This window comes from Carcharhinus amblyrhynchos, chromosome 9 (genome assembly GCF_965287045.1).
Source record: "Carcharhinus amblyrhynchos chromosome 9, sCarAmb.v2.hapA, whole genome shotgun sequence".
NCBI lineage: Eukaryota > Metazoa > Chordata > Chondrichthyes > Carcharhiniformes > Carcharhinidae > Carcharhinus > Carcharhinus amblyrhynchos.
In genome coordinates this window covers 87,592,751-87,618,189 of record NC_137332.1, presented here as the reverse complement: position 1 = coordinate 87,618,189, position 25,439 = coordinate 87,592,751, and the positions used below count along the sequence as shown (strand labels likewise).

At 45.3% G+C, this 25,439-nt stretch overlaps 1 protein-coding gene across 5 annotated transcripts in view; it reads left to right on the top strand.

Moving 5' to 3' along the window:
• The window catches only part of tnr (tenascin R (restrictin, janusin)), a 281,530-nt gene that overhangs the window by 102,681 nt on the left and 153,410 nt on the right, over nucleotides 1-25,439 (top strand). For 4 of the 5 annotated variants that reach the window (XM_080196057.1, XM_080196053.1, XM_080196054.1 and 1 more), the window contains exon 4: nucleotides 10,600-10,863. The exons of the other annotated variant lie outside the window; for it this stretch is intronic. In XM_080196057.1, the coding sequence (XP_080052183.1) occupies nucleotides 10,600-10,863 (264 nt within the window). The remainder of the gene's footprint in view (nucleotides 1-10,599; nucleotides 10,864-25,439) is intronic. 5 annotated transcript variants of the gene reach the window in all.

Genomic DNA, 25,439 nt, shown 5'->3' with positions numbered 1-25,439 from the left:
CCCTTTACAGAGACAGGAGCCATGTAACAGAAATATGAATCTATTTTACATATAGACAAGAAGCTGTACAACAGATATATAAATCTGTATTAAATAGAAGCAGGTACCCATATATCAGAGACATTATATTAAAAAGAGATATGTACGTAAATAACAAAGATGTACATATATAGTATATATGGACAAGTACCTAGCTAACAGAGAAATACATCTGTATTTGACCAAGGGACATGTCTATCTTGCTGATTTTTTTACAAACCCCTCAACCTCCCCCAAACCTCCTCAACCGGAGTAACCAAGAAGGTAAATGAGGACAGTCTGGTTGATATTGTCTACATGAACTTCAGCAAGGCCTTTCACAAGATACTGCATGGTACGTTGTTGTATACAGTTAAATCTTATGGAATCTACAGTGAGGTAGCTAGATGGGTGTAAAATTGGCTTGATGACAGAAGCCAGAGGGTGGTTGTAAAGGGTTATTTTTCAAACAGGAGGCCTGTGACCAGTGGTGTGCCTCAGGGATCTGTGCTGGGTTTACTGTTTTTTGTCATTTCTGTTAATAATTTGAGTGAGAATATAGGAGGCGTGGTTAGTAAGTTTGCAAATGACATGAAGATTGGTGGCATAGTGGACAGTGAAGAAGATTATCTCGGATTGCAACGGGATCTTGATCAATTGAACCAGTAGGCTGATGAGTGGCAGATGGAGTTGAATTTAGATAAATATGAGATGATGCATTTTGGTAGATTGAAGCAGGGCAGGACTTACTCAGTTAATGGGAGGGCATTGGGGAGATTAAAGAACAAAGAGATCTAGGGGTACATGTTCATAGCTCCTTGAAAGTGGAGTCATAGGTGACAGAGTGGTGAAGAAGGCATTCAGCATGCTTGGTTTCATTGGTCAGGACATTGAATGCAGGAGTTGGGACGTCTTGTTGTACAAGACATTGTTAAGGCCACGCTTGGAATACTGTGTACAATTCTGGTCACTCTATTAAACTAGCAAGAGTGCAGAAAAGGTTTACTAAGATATCGGGACTTGATGGTTTGAGTTATAAGGAGAGGCTGGATAGACTGGGACCTTTTTCTCTGGCGCGTAGGAGGCTGAAGGGCGATCTTATGGAAGTCTATAAAATAATGAGGGGCATAGATCAGCTTGATTGTCAATATCTTTTCCGAAAGGTAGGGGAGTCTAAAACTAGAGGGTGTTGGTTTAAGATGAGAGGAGAGAGATGCAGAAGTATCCAGAGGGGCGATTTTTTTCGCACAGAGGGTGGTGAGTGTCTGGAACAAGCTGCCAGAGGTAGTAGTAGAAGTGGATACAATTTTGTCTTTTAAAAAGCATTTAGACAGTTACATGGGTAAGATGGGTATAGAGGGATATGGGCCAAATGCGGGCAATTGGGACTAGCTTCGGATTTAAAATAAATGGCAGCATGGACAATTTGGGCTGAAGGGCCTTTTTCCATAATGTGAATCTCTATGACTCTATGACTATAACATTCAGGGATATGGGTCAAATGCTGTCAGAGGGATTAGGTGGGAGTTTGGGTGTTTCTAATGTGCCGGCGAAGACCTGACAGGGAAAGGGTGGCTCAGTGGTTAGCATTGCTGCTTCACAGTGCCAGGGACCCAGGTTCAATTCCGGCCTTGATTCCTGTATGGAGTTTCCTTCGGGTGCTCCGGTTTCTTCCCACAGTCCAAAGATGTGTGGGTTAGGTTGATTGGCCATGCTAAATTAACCCTAGTGTTAATTTGCAGAGTAAATATAAGGGTTTATCAGAATAAGGTCTATGTGGAATTGTAGTTGTTGTAGACTCGATAGGCAGAATGACTTTCTTCTGCATTGTAGGGATTCTATAATTCTACACTATATGATTCTACGATTATATAGACGCATATCTCTGTTATCTAGCTCAGAGTCACAGATCAATACAGCATGGAAACTGGCCCTTCAGCCTAACTGACCATGGTGCCTTCTCAGTTCGTCCCAATTGCCTGTGTTTGGACCATATTTGGATTGCTTCTCTAAATGGAGGCCTGTGACTAGTGGTGTGCCAAAGGGTGTCCATTGTTGTTTGTCATCTATATCAGTGATCTGGATGATAATGTGGTAAATTGGATCAGCAAATTTGCTGATGATACAAAGACTGGAGGTGTAGTGGACAGTCAGGAAGGTTTTCAAAGCTTGCAGAGGGATTTGGACCAGCTAGAAAAACGGGCTGAAAAATGGCAGCTGGAGATTAATGCAGACAAATGTGAGGTATTGCACTTTGGAAGGACAAACCAAGGTAGAACATACAAGGTAAATGGTAGGACACTGAAAAGTGCAGTAGAATAGAGGGATCTGGGAATACAGATACATAATTCCCTAAAAGTGGCATCACAGGTAGATAGGGTCGTAAAGAATGCTTTTGGAACATTGGCCTTTATAAATCAAAGTATTGAGTATAAGAGTTGGAATTTATGGTGAGGTTGTGTAAGACATTGGTGAGGCCAAATTTAGAGTGTTGTATGCAGTTTTGGTCACCTAATTACAGGAAGGATATTAATAAGGTTGAAAGAGTGTAGAGAAGGTTTACAAAAATGTTACTGGGACTTGAGAAACTGAGTTACAGAGAAAGGTTGAATAGGTTATAATTTTATTCCCTGGAGCATAGAAGAATGAGGGGAGATTTGATAGAGGTGTATAAAATTATGATGGATATAAATAGAATGAATGCGAGCAGGCTTTTTCCACTGAGGCTAGGGGAGAAAAAAAATTAGAGGACATGAGTTAAGGGTGAAGGGGGAAAAGTTTAAAGAGAATATTGGAGGGGGTGGTTCTTCACACAGAGAGTGTTGGGAGTGTGGAATGAGCTGCCAGGTGAAGTGGTAAACGTGGGCTCACTTTTATCATTTAAGAAAAACTTGGACAAGTACATGGATGAAAGGGGTGTGGAGGGATATGGTCCAGGTGCAGGTCAGTGGGACTAGGCAGAAAAATGGTTTGGCACAGTCAAGAAGGGCCAAAAGGCCTGTTTCTGTGCTGTAATGTTCTATGGTTCTATGTCCCTCTAATTCTATTCCATCCACATATTTATCCAAATGCTTTTTAAATGTTGCTTTTGAACCTGCATCAACCATTTCTGTGGCAGCTCATTCCATATATGCCCCACCCTCTGTGTCAAAAAGTTGTTCTCAGATCCCTCTTAAACCTTTCCCCTGTCACCTTAAACCTATACCCTCTAGTGTTCAATTCCCCTGCCCTGGGAAAAAGGCTACATGTGTTCATCCTATCTATGATATGGAGATGCCGCCATTGGACTAGGTTGGGCACAATAAAAAGCATCTTAACCTGGTGTTGAGACTTCTTACTGTATCCATCCTATCTGTGCCCCTCATGACTTTGTACATCTCAATAAGATCACCCCTCATTCTCCTGTGTTCTAAAGGAGATGTTGAGAGACAGGATATGTGCACATTTAGAAGAAAATGGACTAGTTAGTGACAGGCAACATGGTTTTGCCTGGGAAGGTCAACGAGATTGAGTCTTTGGGAGAGGAGATAAAAATAATTGATGAGGGAAGGCTGTGGATGTAATTTATATGGACTTTAATAAGGTGTTTGACAAGGTCCCACATGGCAGACTGGTATTGAAACTAAAATCACATGGGATTTGGGGTGGTCTGGCTAGACGGATACAGAACTTGCTTGGTCATAGAAGACAAAGAGTACGGTGGAAGGCTGTTTCTCAGAATGGAGATCTATAGCTAGTGGTGTTTGGCAGGGATCAGTGCTGGGACCTTGGTTGTTTGTTGTATATAAAGATGATCTGGAGGAAAATGTGGGTGGTCTGATTAGTACATTTGCAGATGACACAAAGATTGGTGGAGCTGCTGATAGAGCTGGGGATTGTCGGAGGATTCAACAAAACATAGATAAATTGGAGACTTGGGCACAAAAATGGCAGATAGCGTTTAATCTGGACAAATGTTAGTAAGTTTGCTGGCGATACAAAGGTTGGAGGTGTTGTGGATAGTCTGGAGGGATGTCAGAAGTTGCAGTGTGACATAGATAGGATGCAAGACTGGGCGGAGAAGTGGCAGATGGATTTCAATGCGGATGAAAGTGTAGTGGTCCATTTTGGCAGGACCAATGGGATGAAGGACTACAATATCAAGGGTAGGAGTCTTAGCAGTGTTGAGGAGCAGAAGGACCTTGGGGTCCGGGTCCATAGGACGCTCAAATTGGCCTCGCAGGTGGAGGATGTGGTCAAGAAGGCGTATGGTGTATTGGCCTTCATTAATTGAGGGATTGAGTTTAGGAGTTGGGGGGTAATGCTGCAACTTTATAAGACCCTTGTCAGACCCCACTTGGAGCACTGTGCGCAATTCTGGTCACCTCACTACAGGAAGGATGTAGAGGCTACTGAGAGGATGCAGAGGAGATTTACAAGGATGTTACCTGGATTGGGAGACATGCCTTATGAAGATAGATTGAGGGAACTAGGTGTCTTCTCCCTGGAGAGACGAAGGTTGAGAGGTGACCTGATAGAGGTTTATAAAATGTTGAGAGGAATAGATAGAGTGGATTCTCGGAGGCTATTTCCCAGGGCTGAAATGGTCGCTACGAGAGGACACAGGTTTAAGGTGCTGGGAAGCAAGTACAGAGGAGAGGTTAGGGGTAAGTTTTTCACTCAGAGGGTGGTAAGTGAGTGGAATCAGCTGCCTTCAGTGGTGGTAGAGGCGAACTCACTGGGGTCTTTTAAAAGACTTCTGGATGAGTATATGGGATTTAATGGGATTGGGAGTTACAGATAGTTCTATGGCCTGGTAGGTGTGGATGTGATCGGCGCAACTTGTGGGCCGAAGGGCCTGTTTGTGCTGTTATGTTCTATGTTCTAAATGTGTGGTGATGCATTTTGGAGGATCAAATTTAGGTAAAAATTATGCTGTAAATGGCAGAATTCTTAGGAGAATTAACATACAGAGGAATCTGGGTATGGAGGTCCACAGTTCCCCAAAGTGATTAAGAACACATATGGCATGCTTACCTTCATCAGCCGGGGCATTGAGTGGAAAAGTTGGGAAATCATGTTGCAGCTATGTAAAATCCTGTTCAGGCTGCATTTGGAGTACTGTGTGCAATTCTGGTCACCACACTATCAGAAGAATGTGGAAGAATCATAGAATCCCTACAATGCATTTGGTCTATTGAGCCTGCGTTGACAACAATCCCATCCAGTCCCTATCCCCATAACCCCACATATTTATCCTGCCAATTCCCCTAACCTACACATCTTGGAATGCTAAGGGACAATTCAGCATGGTCAGTCACCCTAACTTGCACATCTTTGGCCTATGGGAGGAAACAGGAGCATCTGTAGGAAACCCACACAGACACAGAGAGAACATAGAACATAGAAAAACTGCAGCACAAATAGGTCCTTCGGCCCACAAGTTGCGCTGATCACATCCCTACCTACTAGGCCTACCTATAACCCTCAATCCCATTAATTCCCATGTACTCATCCAGAAGTCTCTTAAAAGACCCCAACGAATTCGCCTCTACCACCTCCGACAGCAGCCAATTCCATTCACCCACCACCCTCTGAGTGTAAAACTTATCCCTGACATCTCCCCTGTACCTACTCCCCAGCACCTTAAACCTGTGTCCTGTCGTAGCGACCATTTCAGCCCTGGGAAATAGCCTCCGGGAATCCACATAGACGTGCAAACTCCACATAGACAGTCACCCGAAGCTGGAATTGAACCTGGGTCCTTGGTGCTATGAAACAGCCATGCTAACCATTGTATCATTGTGCCTCCCTTTGAAGCTTTGGAGAGAGTGCAAGGTAGGTTCATCAGGATGTTGCCTGGTCTCAAGGGTGTTGGCTATGAGGAGAGGTTGAATAAACTGGGATTGTTTTCACTGGAAAGAGGAAAGCTGAGGGGGTACCTGAGGGGATACAAAATGATGAGAGGCGTAGACAGGGTGGATAGTCAGAGGGTTTTCCCAATGGTGGAAGTGCCAATTACAAGGGGACACAGATTCCATGTGAGAGGAGGAAATTTTAGGGGAGATGTGCAGAGGAAATATTTTATGTAGAGAGTGATGGATGCCTAAATGCGCTACCAGAGGAGGTGGTGGAAGCAGGCACATTAGCAACATTTAAGAGGTCTGGATGGGTATATAAGTAGGGAGGAAATAGAGGGACATGGGCCGAGTAAGGACATCTCCCCTTTCCAATACTATAATCTTTTCTTAGTTTAGTTAGGGTAGACATGCAGGGGGACATGAATGTAGCTGAGGAGAACACTGGGTCGCAGGGGTGTAAACTAGACAGTATTGCAGTTGATAAGGGGGATGTGCTGGATATTCTTGAGGGTTTGAAAATAGATAAGTCCCCTGGGCCGGATGGGATTTACCCCAGGATTCTCTGGGAGGCAAGAGAGGCGATTGCAGAGCCTCTGGCTCTGATCTTCAGGTCGTCGTTGGTCTCAGGTATAGTGCCGGAAGATTGGAGGATAGCGAATGTTGTCGCATTGTTTAAGAAGGGGAACAGAGACTTCCCCGGCGATTATAGACCGGTGAGTCTTACTTCTGTTGTGGGCAAGGTTTTAGAAAAAATTATTCGGGATAGGATTTATAGTTATTTGGAGAGTAATGAATTGATTGGAGATAGTCAGCATGGTTTTGTAGCGGGTAGGTCGTGCCTTACTAACCTTATTGAGTTTTTTGAGAAAGTGACCAAAGAGGTGGATGGGGGTAAGGCAGTTGACGTGGTATATATGGATTTTAGTAAGACGTTTGATAAGGTTCACCATGGTAGGCTTCTGCAGAAAATGCAGATGTATGGGATTGAGGGTAATCTAGGAAATTGGATCAGGAATTGGCTAGCAGATAGGAGACAGAGGGTGGTGGTTGATGGTAAATATTCGTCATGGAGTTCAGTTACGAGTGGTGTGCCTCAGGGATCTGTTTTGGGGCCACTGCTGTTTGTAATTTTTATTAATGATCTGGATGAGGGTATAGTTGGGTGGATTAGTAAATTTGCTGATGACACCAAAGTCGGAGGTGTGGTAGATTGTGGGGAAGGGTGTCATAGTTTGCAGGGAGACTTAGACAGGTTGCAGAGCTGGGCCGAGAGGTGGCGGATGGAGTTTAATGCGGAGAAGTGTGAGGTAATTCACTTTGGTAGGAATAACAGATGTGTCGAGTATAGGGCTAACGGGAGGACTCTGAATAGTGTGGATGAACAGTGGGATCTAGGTGTATGTGTACATAGATCCCTGAAAGTTGGGAATCAAGTAGATAAGGTTGTTAAGAAGGCATACGGTGTCTTGGCGTTTATTGGTAGGGGGATTGAATTTAGGAGTCGCAGCGTCATGTTGCAACTGTACACAACTCTGATGCGGCCGCACTTGGAGTATTGTGTGCAGTTCTGGTCCCCACATTATAGGAAGGATGTGGAGGCTTTGGAGAGGGTGCAGAGGAGGTTTACCAGGATGTTGCCTGGTATGGAGGGGAGGTCCTATGAGGAGAGACTGAGGGATTTGGGGTTGTTTTCGCTAGAAAGAAGGCGGCTAAGAGGGGATCTTATTGAAACATATAAGATGATTAGAAGTTTAGATAGGGTGGACAGTGATAGCCTTTTTCCTCGGATGGAGAAAGCTAGCACGAGGGGGCATGGCTTTAAATTAAGGGGGAGTAGTTATAGGACGGATGTCAGGGGTAGGTTCTTTACCCAGAGGGTGGTGAGGGATTGGAATGCCCTGCCTGCTGCAGTTGTAAATGTGCCTAGTTTGGGGGCGTTTAAGAGATCCGTGGATAGGTTTATGGATGAAAAGGGATTGGTTTAGGTTAGAGGGTCATTGTTTTTTAACTGGTCGGCGCAACATCGTGGGCCGAAGGGCCTGTTCTGCGCTGTAATGTTCTATGTTCTATGATTAGCACAGGCTTAGAAGGCCAAAGGGTCTGTTCCTGTGCTATATTTTTCTTTGTTCTTTTTGAATAAAGACCTAGCCTGGCCAACCGCTCCCTATAACTCAGGTCCACTGGTCCTGACAACATCCTTGTAAATCCTCTTTGCACTCTTTCCAGTTGATCAATATCTTTCCTATGATAAGGTGATCAAAACTGTACACACTACTCCAGGTGCAGCCCCACCAACTGTAACATAATGTCCCAACTCTTATACTCAATGCCCTGACTGATGATGGCCAGTGTGCGTAACACCTTCTTCACCACTCTACCTGTGTCTACCTGTGACACCACTTTCAATGTACTTTTATTTCTAGGTCCCTCTGTTCCTCAACACTCCCCAGGGCCCTACCATTCACTGTATACGTTCTACCCTGGTTTGACTTTCCAAAATGCAAGATCTCACACTTACCTGTATTGAAATCTATTTGCCAATTCTCGGCCCACTTCCCTAAGTAATCAATACTCCTCATGTAATTTTTGATAACCTTTCTCGTTGTCAACATTACCTCCTAATTTAGTATCATCCGCAAGCTTACGAAGCATGCCTTGGACATTCACATCCAAATCATTTATATAAATTTATAAAGCTTCCTCTTTCTATGTAATATAGATATATACCTGTTTTATAAAGGGACCTATGTCAATGTAATATGGATATATGTCGCTGTTGTATAGCTCCCTGTCTCTATGTGGTACAGATGTATATTTCTTATTATATAGTGCCCGTCTCTCTGTAATATAGATTACAGAGCTTCTTATATGTAGCTATATAGTATGTTATGTAGCTTCTTTCCCAATGTAATATGGATGTCCATCTTTACAGCTCCTGCCTCTGCAATACAGATCATAGAATCCCTACAGTACAGAAGGAGTCATTTGGTCCTTCGAGTCTGCACTGACCACAATCACACCCAGGCCCTTTTGCCGTAACCCATGTATTTACCCTGCTAATCCCCTGACACTAGGGTCAATTTAGTATAGCCAATTACCTTAACCCACACATTTTTGGACTGTGGAAGGAAACCAGAGCACCTGGAGGAAACTGATGCAGACTTGAGGATAATGTGTAAACTCCACACAAATAGTGACCCGAGGCTTGGATTGAACCTGGGTCCCTGGCACTGTGAGGCAGCAGTGCTAACCACTCTGCCACCATGCTGCCCTTATACATCTCTGTTATATAGCGTCCTGTCTCTATGTAATATAGACATTTATTTCTATTACATAGGGCTCTGTCTCTATGTAATATAGATATGTATCTCTGTTAGGTAGTATTCTGTCTCTATATGTATAGATGTATATCTTTTATATAGTATATCCTGTCTCTATGTAATATTGACGCATATCTCTGTTATATAGTTCCTTATCTCTGTGTAATACAGACGTATAATTCTTTTTATGTAGCTTCTGTTTTTATGTAATGTCGATGTTTATCTCTGTATGGCCATATCTCTGGAGTTTGTACATTCTTCCTGTGTCTGTGTGGGTTTCCTCTGGGTGCTTTGGTTTCCCCCCACACTCAAAAGTTGTGCGGGTTAGGTGGATTGACCATGGTAAGTTGCCAATTAGTGTCCATGGTAAATGCGGAAAGTTATGGGGGCCTGAATATCTTTCGGAGAGTCAATGCACTCAATGGGCCAAATGGCCTCCTTCTGCACTGTAGGGATCCTGTGATTCTATAAATGGCGGCATGGTAGCATAGTGGTTAGTATTGCTATTTTGCAGCGCCAGGAACCTGGGTTCAATTCCGGCCTTGGGTAACTATGTGTGGAGTTGGCACTTTCTTGTCTGTATGGGTTTCCTCCGGGTGCTCCAGTTTCCAGCCCAGTCCAAAGATGCGCAGATTAGATTAATTGGCTGTGTGAAATTGCCCCTTAGTGTCAGGGAGATTAGCAAGGTAAATATGTGGGGTTATGTGGATAGGAACTGGGTGGATTGTTGTCGGTGCAGGCTTTGATGGGTCAAATTATCTCTTTCTGCACTGCAGGGATTCTATGATTATATAACTTCCTGTCTCAATGTAATATTGATAAAGATCTTTGTTAGATAAGTACCTGTTTCTATGTAATAAAGATCTCTATGTCTATTATTTAGGTATCGTCTCGATCTAATATATATCTGTCAGATAGGTACTGGTCTCTATGTAATGTAGGTGTATATCACAGTTATATAGGAAGCTTTCTTGATGCATTATATAGATGTATATCACTATTATATATGTACCTGTCTCTATAAAACATAAAAATGTAAATCTCCGTTATATATGTACCAGTCTCTACAAAACATAAATTTATATCACTTGTTCTGTCGGTACCTGCCTCTATGTATTCTTGATGTATATCTCTTTAACTTCCTTTTTCTACGTAATGTAGATGTATGTATCTGTTATATTGATAGTTAACTCTTCGTAATACTCAGTTTGCGAGATTGGACTTCATCTTGACTCAGTGTAGAGAACATACTGGGAAAAGTGGATTGCCTCCAACAGTTTATTTTGAGTTTGGTGCAAGCTAGTGAGCTTTATTAGGGTAAGGAGTAAATCAGATTGGGATGGAGGACAGAGAGGTGTTCATGTGTATTCGTTTCTATGTTTGTTTTCACTAGTGAATGTTTTGGTGTTTGTCTCGCTTAGTGTTTCCACCTCAGAGTCTTCGAGTGACTGGTGTCACAGATCACACCATTGCCCTGGAGTGGGAGGGCTCTGTGATAGTCACTGAGTATCTCATCACCTACACTTCCAGCATTGCTGACAGCTTACTCTCAGAGCTCCGTGTCCCGGGGAATTGGACTGCAGCTAGCATCACCGGATTGGAGCCTGGGATTGAATATATCATTAACATTTCTGCCATGCTGAATAACAAACTGAGTGTACCCATCAATCTACAGATTACCACTCGTGAGTATCTGATATATGCTTGTCTGCAGTCTGGCACTTTTGTAGGACTGCTCTCTCTTTCAGGTGTCTACATTTACACTCTCCCACATGATTGCACATTCGTTGGAAGACAGATTTTGCAACTTGCACACTGGCGAGATTGAGATTATAAAATCCTGCCCCTTACTTTTAAAACCCTGCCATAATCTAGCCCCTCCCTATCCCTGTAATCACCTTCAGCATCACATCCCCCATTTTTAAAGAACAAAGAATAAAGAAAATTACAGCACAGGAACAGGCTCTTTGGCCCTTCAAGCCTGCACTGACCATGCTGCCTGACTGAAATAAAATCCCCTACCCTTCCGGGGACTATATCCCTCTGTTCCCATCCTATTCATGCATTTGTCAAGACTACCCTTAAAAGTCAGTATCATAACTGCTTCCACTACCTCCCCTGGCAGCGAGTTCCAGGCACTCACCATCCTCTGTGTATAAAAAACTTGCCTCGTACATCTCCTTTAAACCTTGCCCCTTGCACCTTAAACCTGTGTCCCCTAGTAATTGACTCTTCCACCCTGGGAAAAAACTTCTGACTATCCACTCTGTCCATGTCCCTCATAATCTTGTAGACTTCTATCAGGTTGCCCCTCAACCTCCGTCGTTCCAGTGAGAACAAACCAAGTTTCTCCAACCTCTCCTCATGGCTAATGTTCTCCATACCAGGCAACATCCTGGTAAATCTTTTCTGCACTCTTTCTAGAGCCTCCACATCCTCCTGGTAGTGTGGCGACCAGAATTGAACACTATATTCCAAGTGCAGCCTAACTAAGGTCCTATAAATCTGCAAAATGACTTGCCAATTTTTAAACTCAACACCCCGGCCAATGAAGGCAAGCATGCCATATGCCTTCTTGACTATCTTCACCACCTGCATTACCACTTTCAGTGACCTGTGTATCTGTACACCCAGATCCGTCAGCCTATCAATACTCTTAACTTACTGTATATTTCCTGTCTGTGTTAGACCTTCCAAAATGCACCACCTCACATTTCATTGTTTCACCACAAATGGCCAACCCTTCAATTCTCTTCATTAACATTTCTGCCTCATTCCACCAATTTTATCCTTTCCAACAATCCTTAAACCTTAACCTTTTTGCCAAGCTTTTTGTCACCTGTTCCAATACCTCCTCATATGGATTCACAAGGATATAAACTAAAACTAGGGTATCTGTTTAAAATAGGAACTGGGCAGTTAAAATTATTCACTTGGCGTAAATGTATCAGTAAATTAATTAATAAATGAATGAACACGGAGTCTATCTAGAGATATTCATTAAAACTTTAAATGGGATACTGTCTGGAACATAGCATAACATCACAGATGGGTGTCTGAGACCTGTGGCTTGCTATTCCTGCATCATGAGTGAATTTCAGATCACTAATTATATCTCACTAAATATATCCTGGAAGGCTATGGAGTTTTGGTTCAGTTGGGCAGCATGGTTGGTGCAGACTTGGAAGGCCACAATGCCTGTTCCTGTGCTGTAATTTTCTTTATTCTTTGTCTTTTGAAAATGGCAAAAGGCGATTACAGAGATAGGGAGGGGCTAGGTTATGGCAGGGTTTTAAAAGTAAGGAGGAGAATTTTATAATCTCGATCCCTCCAGTGTGCAAGTTGCAAAATCCGTCATCCAACAAACATACAATCGTGTGGGAGAGTGTAAATGCAGGCACCTGAAATAGAGAGCAGTCCTACATGTCTGGAAGTATCTGCAGCTGCTGCAGCTTGAGACCCAGATTACTGAGCATAAGAGGCAGCCGGTGACACTGCGGAGGGAGGATGAGAGTTTCCTGTATTGTATGTTCCAGAAAGTGGTCACACCACAGGCAGTGAGATGTCAGGATTGTGGCTGGCTGGTCATTTGGAAGGGAAGCAAGAGACAAGAGGTACAGGAGTCTTCAGGCTGTGTGTTACTTTCAATCAGGTACTCAGCATGTGAGACTGCTAGGAGTGGTGTAAGCCTGCAGGGGTTCAGTCCAGACTGTGCCACTGATGGACATGTTGAGATACAGTCACTGTCAGATATTCCAGAATCAGGGGACGGATAGTCAATTCTGTATCTGGCATTGTGGGTTCCATGTTGTTTGTTGTTTCCCTGGTAAAGAGCATCATGGAGAGGGTGCAGAACAGACTGCAAAGGAGACAGAACGAACTAGATAGACATTATGATACACATCGATACCAATGGCAGTGAGAGGCCAGGTATTGATATCCTGTGATCAGAATTTTATGAATGGGGAGGGAGTTGAAAAGGAAGATCTGGAGGGCAGTAATTTCAGGATGACACTCAGTGCCTCATGACAGTGAGCACAAAAATAGAAAGATAGAGGGGATTGATGTGTGGCATGGTACAGGAAGCAGGTCTTCAGATTCTTAGATTAATATGTATGTAGGTAAACTCACGCACAGTATGGAGAATAAAGTTAGCGAGCGTGAAGTACAAATACTTTTGTGGGAATATAATGTCGTGACAATAATGGGAATGTGACATAAAAATGGTAAGGGCTGGAGGCTTCATATTCAAGGATATAAAGTGTTGAGAAAAGATAGAGAAGCAAAAAAAGAGGCGTTGGGTGACAGCACTGATCAGTGAAGAGATTATAGTGTTGGAAAGGGGAGGTGTCTTGAGGGGCCATGGACAGAATCCATTTGGTTCGAGTTGAGAAGCAAAAAAGCGATCATATTACTGGGTGTGTTGTACAGACTCCAGGGATGAGAGAGAGATAGACGAATAAATCTGCAAGGAAATGTTAATGATGTGCAAGAACTATAGAGAGGTGATTTTGGAGATGGATTTGCAGCCAAATATCGATTGGAATAATGTTAGCGTAAAAGGAAAGAGGAAGGAATGTCTGAATTTCCTTGGAATGTTCTCAGTCTAACTGGAAAAGAGCATTGTTGGATCTGGTGTTGGGAATGAGGTGGGATAAGTGAACCAAAAGCCTGTGGGGGAACATTTGGGTGAAGTGATCATCATGTCATAAAGTGAGAGGAGATGTAAATTAAAGTGAAATGGCAAGGTGGATAGAGCAGGGTGCAACTTAGGCAATGATAGCCAGATTATGGTTAGCAAAAGTAGTAAAAAGACAGTAATGGCCCTGTACTCGTAACACAATGAATTGCTAGCACAGTTAGAAATAAATAGGTGTGACTCAATAGCCATTACAGAGACATGACTGCAGGATGACTAAGGCTAGGACCTGAACATTGAAGGGTATTTGAGGTTACTGAATGTCAGGAAATGAGGAAAAGTTGGTGGGATAACTCACTTTCTTAAGGGTGACAATACAATAGCAAGAGAGGATCTTAGCTTGAAAGAGCATGATGTAGAAACAGTTTGTGACAATCCGTCCCCTGATTATGGAATATTTGATAGTGACTGCATCTCAGCATGTCCATCTGTGCCTGTGGCCTGAACTGACCCCCTCTCCCAACAGTCAGGCTGAGTACCTGTTTGAAAGTAAACACAGATAAGAAATTGAAAAGATTAGATGCCATCTGCGAGACTGGTTTATAGGCTGCCGACTTTGTTACACTGTAAGACAGAGTATGAAGAAAAAGGAAATCGGGTATGTCAGAAAGGTACCTCAGTAATCACAAGTGTCTTTCTACATGTAGATTAGATTATGTCAGATTGACAAAGGTAGGCTAGAAAATAAATTCATAAAGCGTATGTGGATTAATTTCTTAGAGCAGGCTCTTCTAGATCCTGGTAATGAGACAGGATTAATCAACAGCCCCATAGTAAGGTGGCCTCGAGGTGACAGTGGTCATAACATGAAGGGATCTCAAATTCAGTTTGAAGATGGGAAGTGTGGGTCTAAGAATAATTATGAATAGAAGCAATTATATAGGTTTGAAAGCAGAACTATCTATTATGAAATAAATACAGAAAATTCTGGATAAACTCACAAGTCTGACAGCATTTATGGCTTGGGTCACTGTCTGTGTGGAGTTTGCACACCCTCCCTGTGTCAGTGTGGGTTTCCTCTGGGTGATTTGGTTTCCTCCCACAAAGATGTGCAGATCAGGTGGATTGGCCATGTTAAGTTGTCCCTTAGTGTTAGTGGGACTAGCTAGGGTTGTGGGAGTGGGGCCTGTGTGGGATTGTGGTCAGTGTAGTCTCAATGGGCTGAATGGCCTCCTTCTGCACTATAGGATTCTATGAGAGAGAAGCACGGTTAATGTTTTAAGTCCATAAGACAGGAGTGAAGAGGTATAGAAATGTGAGAAAAATTGTATACATGACGATGGTGTAGGATAGAGTAGAAGGTGAGTGATGAGAGCTAAGGAGAGATTATCAAAGTTGTCAATGGACATGAAACAAATGGGCTGTTAATGGCACAATTAAGGACAGAAGAGTGTTTGTTAATAGTGGCAAAGATAGGAGAGTAGAATGTGTTAATGGGAGAGCAGAAGTCTTTGCTCACTGAGAAAAAAAATTGAACAACAAGGGACAGTGACCATGTGGGGGATGGATGGGGTTGTGTTGGGACAAACCAGAGGAACAGATCCAGGGTCAGGTAGCTAAATGGATACGAAATTGGCTTGATGATAGAAGGTTGTAGAGGATTGTTTTCCAATTGGAGACCTGTGACTAGCGGTGTGCCTCAGGGATCGGTGCTGACTCCACTTTTATTTGTCATTTATACTATTGATTTGGATGAGAATATGGGAGGCATGGTTAGTAGGTTTGCAGATGACACCAACACTGGTGGCATAGTGGACAATGAAGAAAGTTATTTTGGATGGCATGGTGGACAGTGAGGAAGGTTATCTCCAATTGCAGCAGGATCTTGATCAATTGTGCTGACGAATGGCAGATGGAGTTTAATTTAGATAAATGTGAGGTGATGCATTTTGGTAAATTAAACCAGGGCAGGACTTACTCAGTTAATGGTAGGGCACTGGGGAGAGTTATAGGGCAAAGAGATTAGGGGTACAGGTTCATAGTTCCTTGAAAATGGAGTCACAGATGGACAGAGTGGTGAAGAAGGCATTCAGCATGCTTGGTTTCACTGGTCAGAACATTGAAAAGTCTGACGACACCAGGTTTTAGTCCAACCAATTTATTTGTTAATACTCACAAGCTTTCGAGGTTTCCCTCACCTGACGAAGAGGGAAACCTCGAAAGCTTGTGAGTATTATCAAATAAATCGGTTGGACTAAAACCTGGTGTTGTCAGACTTTTTACTGTGTTTACGCCAGTCCAACGCCGGCATTCCCACATCAGAACATTGAATACAGGAATTGGGATGTCTTGTTGAAGTTGTACAAGACATTGGTAAGGCCACGCTTGGAATACTGTGTACAGTTCTGGTCACCCTACTATAGAAAGGATATTGTTAAACTAGAAAGATTGCACAAAATATTTATTAGGATGCTACCCGGACTTGATTGTTTGAGTTATAAGGAGAGGTTGGATAGACTGGGACTTTTTCTCTGGAACGTAGAAGGCTGAGGGGTGATCTTATAGGCATCTATAAAATAATGAGGGGCATAGATCAGCTAGATGATCAATATCTTTTCCCAAAGGTAGGGGAGTCTAAAACTAGAGGGCATAGGTTTAAGGTGAGAGGAGAGAGATACAAAAATGTCCAGAGGGGCAATTTTTTCACGCGTAGGTTGGTGAGTGTCTGGACAAGCTGCCAAAGGCAGTAGTAGAGGCGGTTACAATTTTGTCTTTTAATAAGTATTTAGACAGTTACGTGGATAAGATGGGTATCGAGAGATATGGGCCAAATGATGGCAACTGGGACTAGCTTAGAGGTTTAGAAAAAGGGCATCATGGACAAATTAGGCCAAAGGGCCTGTTTCCATGCTATAAACATCTATGACTTTATGACTCTATGACTGTACCCATAAGGCAGTTGGCCCCAGTGTGGTTCAGATACTGACCTTTCCCAGAAATGGCCCCAGTGATCCAGGAATCTGAAACCCTCCATCCTATACCAACTTTTGAGCCACACATTCATTGTCATATTTTCCTATTTCTATACTCGCTAGTCTGACAAAGGAACACCGTTTCCGAAAGCTTATGGGATTACTATCAAATAAACTGGTTGGACTTAAACCTGGTGTTGTGAGACTTCGCACGGGGAGTAACTTAGAGATTACAACCATTGGGGTCCTATTTTCAAATCTTAGCTCCCTGAATTTGTGATGCAAGACCTCATTCCTCACTTTGCCCATATCTTTGGTACCAACTGTACCATGACCTCTAACTCATCACCTTCCCCTTTTAGGATGCCCATGTTCAGTTTCATCCCTGACCCGGGCACCAAAGAGGCAACACAACATCCTGGGGTCACATCTTTGGCTGCAGATGCCTCCCTGACTAAAGAACCACAAATGTTACTGTGCAGGTACAGACAAATGGAATGTTAATATTTATTACAAGGACAATTGAATATAAAAATAGTTTTTTTACTGCAGTTTTACTGCAGCTGTACAGGGCTTTGGTGAGACCACATCTGGAATACATCTGTACAGTTCTGGTCTCCCTATCTGAAGCAGTTCAGAGAATGTCTGACTGATGAACTGAGATGAGGGGATTATATTATGAAGAGAGGTTGGATCGGCTGACTCTGTGTCCACTGGAGTTTGGTAGAATGTGAGGTGATCTCAGTGAAACATAATCCTGAGGGGATATGACTGGGTGGTGACCTAGTGGGATTTCCCACTAGGGACAGACTAGAACTAGGGGACACATTTCAAAAATAAGAGCTCAACCATTTAACACAGAGTTTAGGAGTGATTAGTTCTGTCAGAGGATGGAAAGTTTGTGCAATTCTCTTCCCCAGATGCAGTCTTTGAATTCATTCAAGGCTGAGTTAGACAAACTTACAAGACATAAGTGAGTCAAGTGGGGGCAGAAAAGAAAATGGAACAAAGGCCGCAATCAGGTCAGCCATGATCTTATCAACTTGCAGTGGAGATTTGAAGGACTGAATGGCCTATTCCAGCTCATAAATCCTATGTTGCAATGGAAAATAAATGACAGTCTGCGATTAAAATGGAAGTCAAAATAAAGGAAATCCCAAAATCTTTGGGCGTGTAAATAATAAACAGGGAGTAAGGGGTGGAGCTGCACGATACTGATCTTCCAACAGTGCAGCACTCCCTCAGTACTGACCCCCTGACAATGTCGCACTCCCTCAGTACTGACCTCCTGACAATGTCGCACTCCCTCAGTACTGACCCCCTGACAATGTCGCACTCCCTCAGTACTGACCCACTGACAGTGCCGCACTCCCTTAGTCCTGACCGTCTGACAGTGCAGCACTCCATCAGTACTGACCCTCTGACAGTGCAGCACTCCCTCAGTACTGACCCTCTGACAGTGCAGCACTCCATCAGTACTAACTGTCTGACAATGTCCCACTCCCTCAGTACTGACCCTCTGACAGTGCAGCACTCCCTCAGTACTGATCTTCTGACAGTGCAGCACTCCCTCAGTACTGAACGTGTGATAGTGTAGGGCTCCCACTGTGCAGACTCACTGACAGTGCAAGGCTCTCCCAGTACTGACCGTCTGACTGTGCAGCACTCCCTCAGTACTGACCCTCTGACAGTGCAGCACTCCCTCAGTACTGACTGTCTGACAGTACAGCACTCCCTCAGTACTGACCCTCTGACAGTGTGGGGCTCCGACTGTACAGACCCACTGACAGTATAGGGCTGTCTTTGTACGGACCCACTGACAGTGCAAGCCTCCTACAGTACTGACCCTCTGACAGTGCAGCACTCCCTCAGTACTGACCCTCTGACAGTGCAGCGCTCCCTCAGTACTGACCCTCTGACAGTGCAGCGCTCCCTCAGTACTGAACCTCTGACAGTGCAGCGCTCCCTCAGTACTGACCCTCTGACAGTGCAGCACTCCCTCAGTACTGACCCTCTGACAGTGCAGCACTCCCTCAGTACTGACGCTCTGACTGTGCAGCACTCACTCAGTACTGACCCCCTGACAGTGCAGCACTCCCTCAGTACTGACCCTCTGACAGTGCAGCACTCCCTCAGTACTGACGCTCTGACTGTGCAGCACTCACTCAGTACTGACCCCCTGACAGTGCAGCACTCCCTCAGTACTGACCCCCTGACAGTGCAGCACTCCCTCAGTACTGACCATCTGACAGTGTGGGGCTCTGACTGTACAGACCCACTGACAGTGCAGCGCTCCCTCAGTACTGACCATCTGACAGTGTGGGGCTCTGACTGTACAGACCCACTGACAGTATAGGGCTGTCTTTGTACGGACCCACTGACAGTGCAAGCCTCCTACAGTACTGACCCTCTGACAGTGCAGCACTCCCTCAGTACTGACCCTCTGGCAGTGTAGCACTCCCTCAATGTTGACCCTCTGACAGTGCAGCACTCACTCTGTGCTCATTGTCTGGCAGTGCAGCACTCCTCAGTAGTGACTCTCTAATAATGCAGCACTAGTTCTGTACTGACCCTCTGAGAGTGCCGATTTCCCTTCATACTGACCCCATAACAGCACAGCACTCCCTCATTACTGACCTTCTGACAGTGCAGCACACTGACAATGGAGCACTCCCTCAGTGTTGACCCTCTGACAGTGCAGCAGTGCCTCAAAGTTGACTCTCTGGCAGTGCAGCACTCCCTCAGTAGTGACCCTCTCTCAGTGCAGCACTCCTTTACTACTAACCCTCTGACAGCGTAGGTGTCCCTCAGTATTGACCCACTAACAGTTCAACACTCCCTCAGTACTGATCCTCTGACAGTATAAGGATGCCTCTGTACTGATCTCTCGACAGTGCAGCATTCCCTCAGTATAGAACCCCTAACAGTGCAGAACAACCCCCAGGACTGTCCCCCTCTGACTGTACAGCACACTTTCTGTACTGACCCTCTGACAGTGCAGCACTCCCTCAGTACTGAGCAGTACTGACCTCTTGACAATGCAGGTCTCCCTCTGTACTGACCCTCTGATAATGCAGCATTCCATCAGTACCAACCCACTGACTGTGTAGCATTCCCTCAGAACTGACCCTCTGAAAGTGCAGGACTCCCTCAGTACTAACCCTCTGACAGTGCAGCACTCCCTCAGTACTGACCCTCTGACAGTGCAGCACTCCCTCAGTACTGACCCTCTGACAGTGCAGCACTCCCTCAGTACTGACCCTCTGACAGTGCAGCACTCCCTCAGTACTGACCCTCTGACAGTGCAGCACTCCCTCAGTACTGACCCTCTGACAGTGCAGCACTCCCTCGGTACTGACCCTCTGATAGTGCAGCACTCCATTACGGACCCTCTGACAGCACAGGTGTCCCTCAGTATTGACCCACTAACAGTTCAATACTCCGTCAGAGCTGACTTTCTGACAGTGCAGCATTTCCTCAGTACTGACCCTCTGATAGTATAAGGCTCCCACTCTGCTGACTCTCTGATAGTAAAAAGTCTGACAACACCAGGTTTTAGTCCAACCTATTTATTTGATAATATACTCACTAGCTTTCGGGGTTACCCCCTTCGTCAGGTGAATGGAGAGTTCTGGCCTCAGACAGAGCATATAAAGCACAGACAGTTTAGAGATTACTGATTAAAATGCGAATCCTTACACCTAACCTGCTGTTCAAGACCTGAAGTGGCTGATAATGTGAGTGGAAGGAGCACTGATCACAGTTTAAAGAGATGTGTATTGTCTCCAGACAGTACAGTAAGTGAGGTTTTGCAAACCCAGGCAAGTCATGGGGGTTACAGATAGTGCGACATGAACCCAAGATCCCTTACCCGAAGGTCAGAGGCTGAATGCCCGTGACCACTGAAGTGTTCGCCAACAGGAAGGGAACAGTCTTGCCTGGTGACTGTCGAGCGATGTTCATTCATCCGTTGTCGTAGCGTCTGCATGGTCTCCCCAATGTACCATGCTTCGGGACATCCTTTCTTGCAACGTATCAGGTAGACAATGTTGGCCGAGTTGCAAGAGTATTTACCATGTACCTGGTGGATGGTATCCTCACGTGTGATGATGGTATCCATGTTGATGATCCGGCATGTCTTGCAGAGGTTGCTGTGACAGGGTTGTGTGGTATTGTGGTCACTGTTCTCCTGAAGGCTGGGTAGTTTGCTGCGAACAATGGTCTGTTTGAGGTTGTGTGGTTGTCTGAAAGCAAGAAGTGGGGGTGTGGGGATAGCCCTGGCGAGATGTTCGTCTTCATCAATGATATGTTGAAGACTCCGGAGAAGATGTCGTAGCTTCTCCGCTCCGGGGAAGTACTGGACGACGAAGGGTACTCTGTCCACTGTGTCCCGTGTTTGCCTTCTGAGGAGATCGGTGCGGTTCTTGCTTTCAGACAACCCGGACACTCTTTCAATGCCGGGTATGCCCCCACTTCTTGCTTTCAGACAACCACACAACCTCAAACAGACCATTGTTCGCAGCAAACTACCCAGCCTTCAGGAGAACAGTGACCACAATACCACACAACCCTGTCACAGCAACCTCTGCAAGACATGCCGGATCATCGACATGGATACCATCATCACACGTGAGAATACCATCCACCAGGTACATGGTAAATACTCTTGCAACTCGGCCAACATTGTCTACCTGATACGTTGCAAGAAAGGATGTCCCGAAGCATGGTACATTGGGGAGACCATGCAGACGCTACGACAACGGATGAATGAACATCGCTCGACAGTCACCAGGCAAGACTGTTCCCTTCCTGTTGGCGAACACTTCAGTGGTCACGGGCATTCAGCCTCTGACCTTCGGGTAAGCATTCTCCAAGGCGGCCTTCACGACACACGACAGCGCAGAGTCGCTGAGCAGAGACTGATAGCCAAGTTCCGCACACATGAGGACGGTCTCAACAGGGATCTTGGGTTCATGTCGCACTATCTGTAACCCCCATGACTTGCCTGGGTTTGCAAAACCTCACTTACTGTACTGTCTGGAGACAATACACATCTCTTTAAACTGTGATCAGTGCTCCTTCCACTCACATTATCAGCCACTTCAGGTCTTGAACAGCAGGTTAGGTGTAAGGATTCGCATTTTAATCAGTAATCTCTAAACTGTCTGTGCTTTATATGCTCTGTCTGAGGCCAGAACTCTCCATTCACCTGACGAAGGGGGTAACCCCGAAAGCTAGTGAGTATATTATCAAATAAATAGGTTGGACTAAAACCTGGTGTTGTCAGACTTTTTACTGTGTTTACGCCAGTCCAACGCCGGCATACCCACATCATGACTCTCTGATAGTGCAGGGCTCCCTCTGTGCTGACCCTATGACCGTGCAGCACACTCTCAATACTGACCCTCTCACAGTGCAGCATTCTCTCAGTACTGTCTCTTTGACAAGTGCAGGTCTCCCTCAGTGCTGACCCTCTGATAGTGCAGCACTCCCTCAGTATTGACTTTCTAACAATCCAGCACTCCTTCAGTGCTGACCCTCTGACAGGATGTGGAGATGCTGGTGTTGGACTGGGGTAAACACTAAGAAGTGTAAACACTAAGAAGGACTTCAGCAAGGCGTTTGATAAGGTCCCCCATGCAAGACTTCTTGAGAAGGTGAGAGGGCATGGGATCCAAGGGCCTTTGGCCTTGTGGACCCAGAACTGGCTTGCCTGCAGAAGGCAGAGAGTGGTTGTGGATGGGGCTTTTTCTGAATGGAGGTCAGTCACCAGCGGAGTGCCTCAAGGATCTGTTCTGGGACCCTTGTTGTTTGTCATTTTCATAAATGACCTGGATGAGGAAGTGGAGGGATGGGTAAGTAAGTTCGCTGATGACACGAAGGTCGGTGGTGTTGTGGATGATCTGGAAGGATGGCAAAAGTTGCAGCAGGACATAGATAGGATGCAGGACTGGGCGGAGAAGTGGCAGATGGACTTCAACGCGGATAAATGTGTAGTCGTCCATTTTGGCAGAACCAACGGGATGAACGAGTACACTATCAAGGGCAGAAGTCTGAGTAGTGTTGAGGAGCAGAAGGATCTTGGGGTCCGGGTCCACAGGACTCTTAAATCGGCCTCGCAGGTGGAGGAGGTGGTCAAGAAGGCGTATGGTGTACTGGCCTTCATTAATCGAGGGATTGAGTTTAGGAGTCGGGAGGTAATGCTGGAACTTTATAAGACCCTTGTCAGGCCTCATTTAGAGTATTGTGCGCAGTTCTGGTCGCCTCACTATAGGAAAGATGTAGAAGCTATTGAGAGGGTACAGAGGAGATTTACAAGGATGTTGCCTGGACTGGGAGGCATGCCTTATGAAGTTAGGTTGAGGGAGCTGGGACTCTTTTCCCTGGAGAGACGAAGGTTGAGAGGCGACCTGATAGAAGTTTATAAAATGTTGAGAGGAATAGATAGGGTGGATTCTCAGAGGCTATTTCCCCGGGTTGAAATGGTCGCTACGAGAGGACACAGATTTAAGGTGCGGGGAGGGAGGTTCAGAAGTGATGTTAGGGGTAAGTTTTTCACTCAGAGGGTGGTGAGTGAATGGAATCGGCTGCCGTCAGTGGTGGTGGAGGCGAACTCGCTGGGGTCTTTTAAAAGACTCCTGGATGAGTATATGGGGTTTAATGAGATTGAGGGTTATGGATAGGTCTGTAGGTTGGTAGGTGATGATGTGATCGGCGCAACTTGTGGGCCGAAGGGCCTGTTTGTGCTGTAGTGTTCTATGTTCTAAGTCTCACAACACCAGGTTAAAGTTCAACAAGTTTATTTGGTAGCAAAAGCCACTAGTTTTTGGAGCGCTGCTCCTTCATCAGGTAAGTGGGAGATCTGTTCACAAACAGGGCATATATAGACACAAACTCAATTTACAAAATAATGGTTGGAATGTCAGTCTTTATAGATAATCAAGTCTAAAAGGTACAAACAGTGTGAATGGAGAGAGGGTTAAGCACAGGTTAAAGAGATGTGTATTGTCTTCAGCCAGATCAGTTAGTGAGATTTTGCAAGCTCAGGCAAGTCGTGGGGGCTACAGAAAGTGTGACATGAGCCCAAGATCCCGGTTGAGGCCATCCTCATGTGTGTGGAACTTGGCTATCTAGTCTCTGCTCAGCGACTCTGCATTGTCGTGTGTCGTGAAGGCTGCCTTGGAAGACGCTTACCTGAAGATCAGCAGTTGAATGCCCGTGACCGCTGACGTTTTCCCCAACAGGAAGAGAATAGTCTTGCCTGGTGGTTGTCGAGCGGTGTTCATTCATCTGTTGTAGCATCTCATGGTCTCCCCAGTGTACCAGGCTAAGGAAATCCTTTCCTGCAGCGTATCAGATAGACACCTTTGACCGAGTTGCAAGAGTCTGTACCATGTACCTGGCGGATGGTGTTCTCACATGAGATGATGGCAACCATGTCGATGATCCGGCACGTCTTGCAGAGGTTGCTGTGGCAGGGTTGTGTGGTGTTGTGGTCACTGCTCTCCTGAAGGCTGGGAAGTTTGCTGCAGACAATGGTCTGTTTGAGGTTGTGTGGTTGTTTGAAGGCAAGAAGTGGAGGTATGGGGATGGCTTTGGTGAGATGTTTGCCTTCATCAATGATATGTTGAAAACTCCGGAGAAGATGTCGTAGCTTCTCTGCTCCAGGGAAGTACTGGACGATGAAGGGTACTCTGTCCGTCGTATCCCGAATTTGTCTTCTGAGGAGGTCGGTGAGGTTTTGCAGGAAACTGCAGGACAGGATGTCCTGAGGCATGGTATATTGGGGAGACCATGCAGATGCTACAACGGATGAATGAACACTGTTCAACAATCACCAGGCAAGAGTGTTCTCTCCCTGTTGGGGACACTTCAGCGCTCACGGGCACTCAGTCTCTCGTCTTTGGGTAAGCGTTCTCTAAGGCGGCCTTTACGATAACACAGAGTCGCTGAGCAGAGACTGATAGCCAAGTTCCGCACACGTGAGGATGGCCTCCACCGGGATCTTGGGTTCATGTCACGTTATCTGCATTGTCTTTATATGCCGTGTTTGTGAACTGAAATCGCACTCACCTGATGAAAGAGCAGTGCTCCGAAAGCTAGTGGCTTTTGCTACCAAATAAACCTGTTGGACTTTAACCTGGTGTTGTGAGACTTCTTACTGTGTTGACCCTCTGACAGTGCAGCACTCCCTCAGTACTGACCTTCTGATAGTGCAGCATTCCCTCAGTACTGACCCTCAGACAGTGCAACACTCCCTCAGTACTGACCCTCTCCATGCAACAGTATCTCACTGCTGACCCTTTGACAGTGCAGCACTCCCTCTGTGTTGACCCTCTGGCAGTGCAACACTCCCTCAGTACTGACTCTCAGTGCAGCACTGCTCAGTACTGACCCACTGAAGGTGCAGCATTCCCTCTGTACTGACCCTATGATAGTGTAATACTCCTCTGTACTGATTCTCTGACAGCGCAATGCTCCCTCTGTAATGACCCTCTGACAGCACTCCCTCAGTTCTGCCCCTCTGATAGTGCAGTACACCCTCACTGTTGACCTTCTGCAGTACAGCACTCCCTCATTCCTGACCTTCTGACAGTGCATTCCCTCAGTGCTGACTCTGTGACATTGCAGCACTCCCCCAGTACTGTCC